The sequence below is a fragment of the Micromys minutus genome (assembly GCF_963924665.1).
Source record: "Micromys minutus genome assembly, chromosome: 3".
Taxonomy (NCBI): Eukaryota; Metazoa; Chordata; class Mammalia; order Rodentia; family Muridae; genus Micromys; species Micromys minutus.
The window spans coordinates 11,752,824-11,767,133 of record NC_137972.1 but is presented as its reverse complement, the minus strand read 5'-3'; the positions used below and the strand labels follow the sequence as shown (position 1 = coordinate 11,767,133).

At 48.0% G+C, this 14,310-nt stretch overlaps 1 protein-coding gene across 1 annotated transcript in view; it reads right to left on the bottom strand.

Annotated features, from left to right (window-relative positions):
* The window catches only part of PLBD1 (phospholipase B domain containing 1), a 47,236-nt gene extending 33,408 nt beyond the window's left edge, over window positions 1–13,828 (bottom strand). Inside the window, exons 1-2 of the mRNA XM_080914876.1 lie at window positions 13,530–13,828; window positions 3,961–4,180 (exon numbers count right to left, since the gene is read on the bottom strand). Of these exons, the coding sequence (XP_080771002.1) occupies window positions 3,961–4,180; window positions 13,530–13,647 (338 nt within the window). The 5' untranslated portion in view covers window positions 13,648–13,828. The remainder of the gene's footprint in view (window positions 1–3,960; window positions 4,181–13,529) is intronic.
* Window positions 13,829–14,310: the final 482 nt, after the last annotated feature.

Below are 14,310 nucleotides of genomic sequence, written 5' to 3'. Positions count from 1 at the left end.
TCTGGGGCCCACATCAGAAAGGCCACGCCTTTCCCCAGCTCCAGGCTGATGTGTTGTTCCGAAGCTTCATCACCAAGAAAGCAGCCGGCTCTTCGAAGCTTTGAACAGAACTCGAAGTTGGTCTAAACACACCCTAGTGCCCAAATCCCAGCCTATATTTACCTTTCATGAAACACTTAAGAAGACAGACTGAGCAGAGGTTTCCGGAATATCTGTTCTCTGGCACTCTGCAAACTGTGTTCACAGACTCTCAGTAGGTTGGTGATGATGCCCAGATCATCCCACTTAGGAGGTAGCAGAGGCGTGGGAATCTCTGAGTCTGAGGCCAACCTAGACTGCATAGCAAGTTCCAAAACAGCTAAGGCTGCAGAGTAAGGCCTTTTTAAAAACAAACAAACAAAAAACAAAAAAAAAAAAAAAGAAGAAGAAGAAGAAGAAGAGGAGGAGGAAGGAGGAGAAAGAAGAGAAAAAGAAGAGGAGAAAGAGGAAGAAGAGGAGGAGGCAGAGGAGGAAAAAGAAGAAGAGGAGGGGGAGGAGGAGGAAAGGGAAGAAGAGGAAGAATAAGAAAAGAAAGGAAAAAAGAAAAAAACATTAAAGAAAATAGAAAAGTCAAAATATGAGATTTTAAAAACAAAGCAAAACCAACCAATTGAAACCAAAACAAATCATAGCTACTGAATCATAGCTGCTTTTTCAAAATTAAAAGTAAGAACGGCACAAAGGCGCACACCTTTAATCCCTCACTAGGGACGCAGAGGCAGGCAGATCTCTGTGAGTTCAAGGCCAGACTGGTCTAAACAGTGAGTTCCTGGACAGCCAGAGCTACATAGTAAGATGTTGTCTCGGAAAACGAAGGGGGAGAAAAAGCAGTGCATGTTTACTATAGACATGCTTTTAATAACCTTTTGGGGTGGAGGTGAGTTGTGGCAAATGAATAACGTTACTCAAAGATAAAGGCTTTACATCAGATGAAGGTACAGGGCTGTCGAGGGCTCAGCTAAGTTTGATCCCCAGAACCATGGCAGAGGAGAGGCCTAACTCTCACAGTGCTCTCTAGCAATCACATACGTGCAATGATGCCATGGCAACCATATACATACACCCCCCCTGGCAACCATATACATACACCCTCCCCCTGGCAACCATATACATACACCCTCCCCCTGGCAACCATATACATACACTCCCCCCCACACACACAGAGCATTCAAATCCCATATGGTAAACCTAACCCAATTTAATTACAACCCTAACACACCCCTACGTGTCTGCTGTAAGATGTTGCAACATGTTTTCTACATCATGAGAATCACCCAGTCAGAAGCCTGTCAAACCCCACGGGCTCTCCAACAGTGGGTCCCAGTGGAGATACCCAAGGAGGTGGCGTTCATCCTTCGCATATCCCATGACTGCGGCTGCTCTCTCAGAACTCACTTTCCCATGAGCCCCCTGCATACGCCACTGACAACTTAATCTTATCTGTTTGTACTCCAACAAGGACTGTCTGAATTATTTCTCCAAATGTGCAACTCAGTTAAGTAACAGCCAGAATGAAGCGGGGAAGGGGGTGCAGACAGTCAGAGAGGGGCTGAGGAGTTGAAGTTACACATACAATATAGCTTGAAACAGGTTTTAAAATATTTCCAAGGGGCTGAGGAGATGGCTCAGTGGTTCAGAGCGTAGAGGACCAGGGTTCAGTTCCCAGCACCCACGCAGTAATTTTAGTTCCAGGGGCTCTCGATGCCTTCTTTTGGCCTCCACGAGTATGGCAAACATAAGGCGCCACTTAAACACATGCAGGCAAAACAAGCGTAAAATTAAATATTTTTTTTCCAGAAAATGGTTTTATAAATTTCTGAATGTTAAGGCTATTTATGTAATAAAATTGCCAAAAGTGGGTAAAAAATAAACAACAATAACCAGAGGGCTGAGAAGCTAGCTCAGTGCATGACACGAGGACCCGAGTCCAACTCTGCAGGTTCAGTAAGAGGCCCTGTCTCAAAATAAGGGAGAGAAAAATACAAGACACCCAGCATTGACCTCTGACCCCACGGGCAGGTATGCACTCACAAATACACACAAAACAGGAATTTGTAGTCTAACCGATAAAAGAGCCACAGTCCATAACTGACTCCATCTCGGGGGCATAGAATAAGATTAAGATCCGTATTTAACTTATCACCACCAGGGTTTAATAGCCCCCAATAAAGTTAAATTAAACTCCACTTAACTAGGCCACAGAGAATAAAAGAAGCAGGCCAAGGCGAAAAGACAACTTTATCTCAAACACAACCAAATACGATCTGACTCAAGGAGACACAACTCCACTCCCTGAAAGCCTTTCCTTTATAAAGCAATCCTCCGAGAGCACTCGGAAGGTTGAGGCAGGAGGATCACTGCATCTTTAAGGCCAGCTTGGGTTGTTTAGTGAGTTCCAGGCCAGGCATGGCTATACAGTGAGATGGGAGGGGACCCTGTTTCAGGGAAGCAGACTGTAGTGGGGACACACCTTAGAGGTGGCTTGAAGCTCAGATAGTGCTGGAGGTTCTGGTTTGTATCTCAACACTACACGGAACTGGGCATGGTGGTCCATGGTCACATCTCAGCACTTGGGAGGTGGAGGAGGAAGATCAGAAATGTAAAGTCATCTTTGACTTCCTAGTGAGCTCAAGACCAGCCTGGGAGCCTGCTACAAATAAATCCCAGAAAAGCTTAAGTATGGTGATTACATTATTGTCAACTCTGTCCTTGTTGTTTTATAAGAGGAGGCAAGGACCCCAAGGTTAAACAGCAATAGACCTAGGAGGAATGGTTACAGTGTAATGTAAACTCGTTAAAATGTCAGTTTAAGGGCTGGAGAGATGGCTCAGTGGTTAAGAGCACTGACTGCTCTTCCAGAGGTCCTGAGTTCAAACCCCAGCAACCACATGGTGGCTCACAACCATTTGTAATGAAATCTGATGCCTTCTTCTGGTGTGCCTGAAGACAGCTACAGTGTACTTAAATATAATAAATAAATCTTTTTTAAAAAGTCAGTTTAAATTGCCGTATCGACTTGGAAATAATGTTTCAAAATAGTAGAAAATAAATGAGCTTACAGTTTGTAAATGTAAACAATCTCTATTCTGTCTTTATTTACCGGTCCATCCATTTATGGTGTGTATGCGGGAGTAAGTGTGCCATGGTCTAAGTGTGGAAGTCAGAGGACAATGTAAAAGAGCCGGTTCTCTCCTTTCAACTAGTGGGTCCCTGGGACTGAGCTCAGGCTGTCAGGCTTGGTGGCAGTTGCCTCTAATCATTTAGTCAGCACCTTACATTTTACTCTCAGTAAGTCTTCCCTGCTTTGTCTGTCTCAGGAAGTCATTCTGCATCTTACCTGCTCTCTACCCAATGGTTGCAAGGTACTCTGTCTCTCAAATGGTTTCATATCTTCCAGAATGGTTTCACAACAAAGGAAAAGTGGCCGAGAAGATGACAGCTGGTAAACTGCCTGTCACCTAGGCACAAAAACCTGAGTTTGGATTCCTAGAACCGACATAAAAAGCTGAGGTCACAGCGCGGATAACCCAGGGCTAGAGGGCTGGAGATGGGCGGGGCTCTGGAGCCCATTGGCTGTCCAATCTCACTGAAACAAAGCCCTTCCGGTTCCGTGAGCAAACACGTCTCAAAAAAACAAAGTGAAGACCGACAGAGGAAGGAGCGATGCACACATAGGCACACCAGTACACACATGCACACGTTCATACGGACACACAATCTCATCTTTTAAAAAGCAGAAGCTTTCCAGATGGAAGGGTCATGAGAATGAACGAGGGTTCCACCTGTGTTATGATTATGGGTACAAGTAGGGTGCCGATCGATCACCTATATCACGTGTACCCCAGCAACCCTCTGCAGCTAACGCATCACCCCAGGATCCAGGAGCCACCGCTGGACAAAGCACAAGGGCAGAACACTTACAGAGCTGTGAGGTAGCCCTCGAGGTAGCCAGCCAGAAACATGATGACCTCATTGGACAGGATCTGAGAGCCGTACCCAGCTCGGATCTCCAGAATGCCCCAGCCTGTGGTTTTAATGGAGTCATTGTAGAAGCCGTAGGCGTCCCCATTCTTGTCCAGTTCCATCTTGATCTCCACTGTCTTCGAATCGGGGATCCAGTATGCAGTTGCATAGCAGATTTCTGCGAGGGGAAAATGGGGAACCATGAGGAATGCCACCCAACCTGTGGCCGGTGCCTTCCCCTGTGCTACCAACAGCCAAGCATTTGCTTTTAAAGATTTCTATTCTACAGGCTCTGGAGACGGCTCAGTCACTTACATCTTCCCCTCTCCCACTGAGGACTTCTACAGTTCAGCCCCTCCAGGGAGGAGTGTGTCAATCTTATCCAGCCACAGTTCCTGGAATGTCTCCAGGGTGCCAAGCAGCCCTTCCTCCCAGGGAGAAGTGTCTCATCCTTGTCTGGCAGCAGCCCCGAGAATATAGGACAGAGGCCTTGAGATGCAACCCAGGTTGGCAACTGGCAATAGACTTGAAAGTCAACTAAACCCACAATGCTTGCACGCCTAGTCACCCACCCTGTAGCCCACCCTTTACACAGAGTATAAAAAACCATACTAACGGATAGCTCAGGGTCGCCCCTTCTCTGGATGTAGGCCAACCCCAGTGCACTGGACTAATACACCTCGTGCTTTTACATCAATCCCCGATTTCTCGTCTCATTCATGGGAGTCTCTCTCCCTCCCTCCCTCCCTCTCCCTCCCTCCCTCCCTCCTTCCCTCCCTCTCTCCCTCCCCCCCTCACACACACACACACACACACACTATTTAAAAATAAATTCTTCAATCCCTTGGTCCCACAGGTTGTCTTTGTGTCCAGCTATAACATCAAAGGTCCAGCACTCTAGGACCCAGAAATGATACATTCAGTTCTTCATTCCACCAGGAACTGGGCAAGCCCTGCTTACTTGTCCCTATCATCTCTTCCTCCCGATATTTTGTCTCTTGTTAACTTGTTAACAGGCTAGCAGGCTAGAAATGGCTAATGAAGACTCAGGGACAGTCCTGCCTCCCAGGGAACCATTGTCCCAATGGCACCAATGTACCCAATATACATTATTCCTTAATACCCAAATCTACATGGCAAATCCCTGGGGTCCAAAGATCGTTTTTTCCCCCTCCTAGCACAGTGACAAACATCTGTGTAATGTCGATGTAAACTGTCAACTAGACAGAATTTAGAATCGTCTGGCAGATAGGCCTCTGAGCATGCGTGTAAGGGAGGGGTTTCAAGGTTTCATTAACTGGGATGGGAAGACCCACCCACTGTGGGTGGTGTCATTCCCTGCCTAGGATCCTGGACTGTATAAGAGTGCAGAGAGGGAACTGAGTATCCATGTGTATTTATAGCCCTCTGCTTCCTGCCAGGATGAACTGTACCCACGAACTGTGACCCAGAATAAGCCTGTCTCCCCCTGAGTGGCTTTTGTTAAGCTGTCCTGCACAGCAACAGGAAAAGACACTAAGTTTCTAATGCTAGCACCCAGGAGGCAGAGGTAGAAAGGCCCAGAGGCCAAGGCCAACTTTGGCTACAGAGCAAGTGTAAGCCCAGCCAGAATGGCATGAGATCCTGTCCTAAGACACTAGAAGGGAAGCAAGACTCTGAAAGGACGGAGGGGTGAATTCACAGTAGGCAGCTTAAGTTTGGTACCCAAGATCCTAGTGGTAGAAAGGGAAAGTCCTGCAAATTGTCCTCTGACCTCCACAGTGCATTCCATTCCCATACTCCAATGTCATTATATAAATGCATGCATACATATAGACAAACAGACGGATAGATGTAACTATAATATAATTTAAAATATTTTATTAAATTTAGGTGATAGCGAGAAAATTAGAAAGGGAATATAAATTCATTTTAGACTCAATAACATTGGGAGTAGTCAGAAGGTAGAAGCTCTGACTAGGTATTGCTATAGGGGTCATATTTATGTAAGGCATATAGCAAAGCTCAGAATGGGATCAACGTTTTCTTATTCTATTGCAAACGTTGCCCCTCAATCAGACAGTAAGGATACAGTCTCAATCCTGATCTGCACACTCACGCAGAAGATGAACAGGATCACAGGCTCCTGATCTGCACACTCACGCAGAAGATGAACAGGATCACAGGCCTCAGCTTGTGATCAGTAAACTGGATCAGTAACTGGCCTGAGTTACGACCTGGACAAAAGGGTTTTGGTTGTTGCTGATGATCTGCTTGAGGCACAGTCTCACTGTGTAGCCCAGGCTGGACTAGAACTCACCAGCCTCCTGCCTCAGACTCCCACGTGCTGGAATTACAAATACATATCATGAGACCCAAGCGGAAAGCCTTTACAAAAGGCCAAATGAAGGTGAAGTTTGCCAGTACCTTCCGGGTAGACCTGGGCTGATTGCATATGACTGCACTCAGGAGGCTGAGGCAGGAGGATCTCTACAGGCTTGATGATAGCCTTCTAGTACCAGGCTGGCCAGGGTTATAGAACAAGACCTGGTTTCAAAACACCTCCACTACCACCACCATCATCACCACCACCATACACACACTCTCTCTCTCTCTCTCTCTCTCTCTCTCTCTCTCTCTCTCTCACACACACACACACACACACACACTTTCTCACATACACACACACTCTCACACACACATATACACACATACACATACACACTCTCTCTCTCACACACACTCACACACTCACAAACACACCGACTCTGGAAATGAGGAAGCAAGAATGGCTTTCCTAACTAAAACCCACAAAAACCAAGGCTGGGAGAAGTCACTAAACAGAAACCACAGAAGAAAGAGAAGAAAAGCCCAGAGCGTTCCCGTTTTCCATCTACCCTCAAAGCGCGCTTTTATGGTCTTTCTCCTAAATCCTTAGCAGCATGCCAAGCAAGGGACGTATCCAAGCTAAGTTCTCACCCTTGCTGGAGCAACCTCCTTCCCTGACCATAAATGCTAACTTCTACACCTCTATATGAGGACACCTCAGCCCAGTCCCTAGGAGAATTCACCCATAACAGCTTAATACCCACAAGGCATGCTTGCAGATCTAACCCCAAATCTGAGAGTTTTGTTCCACCCCTAATAAACTGTGTTTAATCCATGATTTCTTTCAATTTCATCTTGTTTTTCAGTTGCTGTGCATTTTTTCCCAAATTCCTTAGCACGTTAATCTGTCATACATTTCTATCATTGAAGAGCATTTTATGTAGTGCCAGATGTTGGAGAAAGTGAACTCAAGTGGGGAAAATACTGTGTCCTTGTAACCCTGACCTCGGTTTTCAGTAGCTCGATTTAAGCAGAGACAGTGTCTGCCTCCCTCTGTGATGGGCACCGTCCCCCTCAAATGATGTTTCTTTGAGGAATCTCATTTGGGTGTTCTAACTCATGTGCATGCCTGGTACCTGTGTGTGCTTGATGCCTTCGGAGGTCAGAAGAGGTCATGGGGTCACCTGGAACTGAAGGATGGTTATGTGACTGTAGGTGCTGGGACTTGAACCCATGTCCTTTGTAGAAACTAGTGCTCTCAACTGCTGAGCCTATTCTCCAGCCGTACTTATTTCTTTTGAGGCAGCGTCTCACGTAGCCCAGACTGGCTTCCAGCTCTATACACAGCCCATGAAGGCCTTGAACACCCAACTCTCTGGCCTCCTCCTTCCAAGCTGCACGACTCTCAGCTTTGTGATTATTCTTCAAATGAAATTTATCTAAACATGAGTTCGCTCGCAGAAGTTAGTCTAACATCACTCCTGTAATTATGTTTGCAAACATAAGAGCCCTTAGGAAAGGCCCAGGCACTCTAGCCCAAGAGGCAAATGCTGAGTGTGTTGATGTTCTTAGAATCATGGGAATGAAGGATCATGTTCAAACATGTTTAACAGCAACTCCCTCCAAATCGGCATCTATATCTGAGTGAATGGAAAGGCTACGCTAATGTCCCTCATATTGTTAAATTATTGTGTGTTCGTTGAACTCACTGAGAAGCTGAACCTAGAATCTGGGTTGCCCTGATCTCATTTCAGACCCAAGCATGTTGGTCTCAAGAAGTCCTCCAAGGTTGGGGGATGGGCTCCCCGTACCTGGCTGAGACAAAGGCAGGGTGGGGCAGGGTGGGGCAGGGTGGGGGTAGGTCAGAGAGCAGCAACTCAGCCCAGGAGTGAAATGCAAGAAATTAAACTGAGGTCACTGTGGTTTACCCCACGATATAAAGTTGCCTGCAGTGAGAAAGGGAGCCAGAAGTTCATCCATGGAGAGAAAGCTCAGTTTGGAACTCCAGCTGATGCCTCAACTTCCCTAGTCCAGTCCAGGAAGTCCTGAGTGCCAGGTCTGAGGATGCTGTGATCACCCAGGGGAACTCTCTGCCTCCACTCCTTCCTGGGAAGTCTGGCTGGTGCTTCAACGGGGCTCTTCCATTTGTTTCCCCATGGATGACTGAGCACCCAATGTGATGCTTTGCACCCCTTTCATTACTCAGCAACTCACTCAAATCTGAAAATATGGCTGCTGTCCTTTATTCGTCAGATGGTACTAAACAGTTACCTTAGGAAGAAATTCCTAACAAAGACGGAGGACTTCCTATTTTTTATGTAAAAACAAAACAACCAAAACCCCAGATGTTCTCACTATATTTCTCGTGCATCTGACTTTTCTTTATGAACTTATTTTTAATTGAAACAAAAACAGAACCCCTTAAAATTTGTTTTTTTAAAAAAAAGGATCCCTCTATTTACTTATTTATTCATTTATTTCTGTAATTGGATAGTATTCTGTAGCTCAGGTTGACCTGGAACTCACTATGTAGCCCAGGCTGGCTTTTGTCTCATTACAATCCTCCTGCCTCAGGTTCCTGAGTGCTGGGCTTGCATGTCTGGCTGGCTCCCATTTTTAGAGCCTGTCTTAGCATCTCATTTTACGGAAGAGCGAATGGCTTTCAGCCTTAGGTGGCAGTGTTGGCTAATGGATCAGTCCTACAGCGGGAGAAAGAAGTTTGAGCAGGTGGGACGCGTGTGAGAGACAGAATGACATTGAGATGTATTCGGTTTAGACTGGGTTGAGGGCAGGTTTGCTGATGTACCTCAGATGTGCTTCTGCTCTCCCGTGTACCGAGCTTGAGCGTGTGTGTGTGTGTGTGTGTGTGTGTGTGTGTGTGAGTGTGTGTGTGTGTGTCTTATCCTCAGGAAACTGTTCTCTGGCTTCTCAACTTCCTTTGAGTCTTTATTAGACTCACCAAAGCAATAACTGATTTGTGAGTTACGCAGTGTCCTCGGATGTGTTCAGCTCATCTGTAAGCAGAGATAGAAGCCCACACAGACAAGCTTCCAGAGCGGGAGAAATGGTGCGGGCCAGAGAGGGCCCGCTGAGGAAGCCTGCGGAGCAAACTCCTCCAGGCTCTATCCCAAGGATGGGAGAGGATATGATGGCTCACACCTATAACCCCAGCACGTGGGAGGCTGAGACAGGGGGATCACTGTGACTCTGAGGTTAACCTGGCCTCCATCGTGAGATCTCCTCTTCCAAACAAACTAAAACCCAAGCACGGATGGAAAACGGCGCATTTCTCTGCCTGCTCCTGTTCTATGTGCTCATAAGATGCCCTGCCCAAGGTTAGACAACTTTAAATGGGCTCCAGTGTTAAACTGCAGTCAGGAGGTCCCTACGTGGGAAGCGAGACACTGTGGGGTGCAGCTGGAGCGAGGCAGAGTGGGGCACACTCGTGCGAGATGGGATAGACCTGAAGAACAGTTAAGAATCAACGAAGCCTCCCCAGACTCCCAGGGACTAAATCACCAACCAAAGAGCACACATGGAGGGACCCATGTCTCCAGCCGCATAAGTAGCAGAGGATGGCTTTATTTGGCATCAACCAAAGGCCCTTGGTCTGGTGAAGGCTTGATGCCCCAGTATAGGGGAATGCCAGGGCAGGGAGGTGGGAGGGAGTGGGTGGTTGGGGAGCACTCTCTTAGAGGCAGGAGATAGGAGGATTCCAGAGGGGAAACTGAGCAAGGGGATAACATTTGAAACATAAATAAAGAAAATGTTCGATAAAAACGGGGTGGGGAAGAATCAATGAAGCATAGAAATGACTAGAGATTTGTTCATCCTTCCTTCATTTAGCCCCTTGAACATTAACTTCAGACATGGCTCTCCCCTAGGACCCGCCCATACTCCCATTTTGGGAGAGTGTCTCACTATGTAGCTCTGACTGGCCTGGAATTTGCTTTGTAGCTCAGGCTGGCCCTCAATTTGTGGAGATTATCTTTCCTCTGCCTCCCAAATGCTAGATTACAGGCGGTGTCACCATGCCTGACAGATTTGTTACTGAGTCACCTCCCATCCAGGGCACCAAACGAGACATATCTGCACGTCCGGTCCGATAATCTCCATCACAAACTCCTTGAGAATGGGAGGCGGGTCTTGTCTGTCACCACGTCCACTCCCTTGGGCCTAGCACAATTCTTTCCAGATTACATGGCCACCTAAATCCCAAAGTGTCACACCGACAGGAAGGTCACACATGGGAACATACTCACATGGAGTTCACAGTATACTAACGTATGTGTGTGCACATGCCCCAGCACGTAGTAGGGGGTCAGAGGACAACTTTGCTGTGTGTGCGTGCTGTCTGGTATCTCCCTCCACCTGTATGTGAGTCGCAGGGAGCGAACTGAGGTCAGCCTTGTGCCCCATGAGACCTTGTGGATGAGCTATTTCTCTGGTCCCTAATATTGACTCATGATTCAACATATGGATTAGATGTTGGTCACAAAGGAGCTTAAAGAGAATAAATACTTTGACAACTCGTCAGCGGCTCCTGCCGGGCCCATGGCAGTACCTGTGAGACTGAGGATGAAGGTCTCTCAGAGCACTCTCAGAGCAGCCTCTCTAGGGGATTTGTCCATTCTGTTTTCAAACCTCAATCAAAAGACTTCCACAACTTCTTCCCCACCCCCAGAAGGATTGACACATGTCATGTGACATCCAGGTCTTTGCGGGTGACACAGAGTTACAAGTTTTACATAAACATTTCCTCATAATTTCGCTACCTCCAAAGTATTTGTGAGTTCCTCCTTTGCCCTAGTAAGAAGAAGCAAAAATACTAACTCCAGCAATAACTCACCAACCACCCTTTAAAGCTAAAAATCAGAACACAGGAGCAATTCCAACACTTGCTGGGGGATAAAAAAGGCCATGCTGGTGTGGTGGTCTCGTGACTCTATGTCCAGTATTCCAGAGGATGAGAAATGTAGATCTGAGTTCCGGGACAGCCTGATCTACAAGGTGTGTTCTATGCTAGCCACTGTTACATAATGAGACCCTGTCTTTAAAAAAAATTAGAATTTTCATATTAGAAACAAGCCATGGAACAACCAGTAGGCCCACTTTAGTGAACTCAGACACATAACCGCTGTCAGTTAGAGCAGCCATGGGACCCAACCTGTAGTCAGCCGTGACACACACCTTAAGGGGATTTAATGATGACCAGTATAGCAAGTGCCTCCCAGCAGCTGATTCCAGTCCCCAGTGCCCAGTCAGGGCAGATGAGTCAGGTCCCCAGTGAGCCTGACAGTTATATTTCTAATGAATAATTAATGATGAATCTGGGAACAGACTGGGGTGTGTACCAGGTCGAATTGTCTCCCTTAGATCTGATCCCAGCTGGTGTGATGCAAACACTGACTTCTGGAGTCTAGGCCCCGCCAAGAAGAAGAACCAGTTTTACCAAGGAATGTGCTACATCTCGACTCTCACAGAGGTTAGCTCATCTCTCTCTCTCTAGCGACCACCCCATTCTGCTTATAAAGATTATTCTCAGATGGCAGCGGGGGTTGAGAGAGAGGAGGCTGGATGCTAGGGGTTATGTTTTACCATCCGTGAAGCTCTGAGTTCATTCCCCAGTATAGAACGCACACACACAGTAAAAACATCCAAGGAAGTCCTAGAAAATCCACAGGCGCTTCCCAGTGTTTTGGAAAGATGTCAGCTGTCACCTGTAGGCTGCCTGTACCGGTTTGAACAACAGAAAAGGACAGTTGCAAAAAAAAAACAATGTTGCCAGTATCTGAAATAAGAAATAAAACCTGAATTTAAAAGTTAAAGAAGTGGGCCAGTAAGATGACTCAGGGTGTCCCGTCTAGGGTGGATGTGTTATTTCCTCTTCCCCAAGCAACAGTTAGGACAGAACCTACTAAGTCGCTCACAGTACTGACCTAGGTACCTTTGGGAGCGCAGGGAGATAGCAGTATCCCTGTTTTTTTTATTTGTTTGTTTTCTTTTCTTTTCTTTTTTGCAGGATTTCAATTTTAAGTAGTCTACTGGAAGGTTGAGGAAGCTCCACTACAATACCAGTAAGATACTGGTGAAGAGAAAGGACACCGCATCCGTTTCAAATGGCCTCTGCAGGCATCTTTAGCCGTCCACAGAGCCATGTGGAGGAGCCTTTCAGGATGGCTCGCTCCGTGGTAATGAACCAGCAACTTCCCCCGGACTAAAGTGTGTGTGGGGCGGGGTTGGGGAGGGATAACAACAGGGAATCCAAAGAACATACAGCTAAATCAGGGGGGGACACCAGGCGCTTCTGGACCAGTCCCGTCTCCCTTCCCACAAGCCTGTGCTCCCTGGGAAGATTCCAGTCAAGAATGAATGGAGCAGGATTTGAAAGCAAACGCCTCAAAATCGGAAGGGTGCGGGTCCTTGTTGAGGGAAGGTAACAGGAACAATCAGTGATTTTTGGAAGGGGACACTACCCGCGTCCCTTCCCATTCCTGCACAGGTCAGCGTGGAGTACAGGAAGAAATCAAGGTCAAAATCAAAATCAATCCTCTCTGGATTGGATTTTGAGTCTTCCAAGTCTGTGTATCCCACAATTCCTTTTGGCCTTCTTGCAAATGGAAGGGTAGAATTGGAAGGAGACCTGTGGAGGCCTGTTTTACTCACAGGAAGGATTTCACCAGTGCCCTAGGGCACCCCACCTACCTTATCGCTTATGCAAACTCTAGACTTCCCCCAGTCCCAGTCTCTGAGGTAGAAGGAGACTCTAATCCACTTTAGGATTCTGAGGCCACTCGGAGGAAAGAACTGAGCAGCCTTAGGCTCTGGCCCTGTCCCACATCAAGATGGCATAATCAAGCCAAAGTCACTTGTCTACTTTTAGAAACAGAACAAAGGTCAGCTCGAAATCACACTTCAGTCTGATTTGGATAAATCTCTGGAATGGAGCCTTTTGGACTAGTCGAGGTTGTCTGGGCCAAGATGTGGAACAGGAGAATTCAGGCCAAAACTTTTTAAGTTGGCAGAGCCCTTGGTGCCCCCTTTAAAAGTCACCGCGGATGTACCCCAGAGCTGGAGAGTAACCCACCAGGCTCCCCAAGCAAAAAGTGCGACACAAGACGCCCCTAGATGCAAGCGCGCTGGGGAACTCCGGCCGGCTGCGGGCGTGGGCTCGGGGTACAGGGCGACTCCCCTACTCCGCGGCAGCGCGTTCTGCTCACCTGCTGTGTTGCGCTTCGCGGCGGCGCCGTCCGTCCAGGGAGGCTGCAGGAGCAATGGCAGCAGCAGCAGCAGCGGCGATGGCGGCCTGAGGCTCCTGCCAGGACTTCGGTGGCACATCGCTCCTCTGCTGTGACCTCTGCCTGGTTGGATTAGGTCCCTCCGGCGCCGGCGGCGACAGCTGTTGTAAGAGCAGCACTTAAGGTGGCAGCCGGGCGCTGCGGTGCAGAGGCCGGGACGATCTTAACTTTCTTCTGACTTTCGTCTTGCCCGCCTGTGCGCTTCACGTGGCCTTGGGAACCAACCTTCGCCCTGTTGTGCCCCAGGCTAGGAGGGGCGGGTCCTTTCCGTCAGGTCTGACCCTCCAGCCACCTGTGGGCCGGGCGGGGCAAGTTCTCCGCCGCGCTTTTGGGAAGTGCAGGGGCTGCGCTGCTTTCTCTGACTGCCCTTCTGCAGACTGGGGCTACGGAATCAGTTAGAGGTGGCCTTGGCCCCTGTGGCAGCGGATAAGGAAACCGAGGCAGCGACGGGTCGCATGCATCGCCGCAGGTCAGATGCTGTGGCCTTCCGTCTTCTCAGGTCCCTCATCCGTCAGGAACCAGGGCTTCTTTGTGACAGCCTCGCTGACCTCAGGAGCTCAACGCTGCCAGGTCTTGGCTTTGTCACTAGGGGCTCGAAGCAGATCTACCCCTGAACCCCTGAACCCCATGTCTGGGCAGGACTCGCTGGTGGTGACATTGTGAAGTTGGCCAAGGGTGCCCTAGGTGACATTGTGAAGTAGGC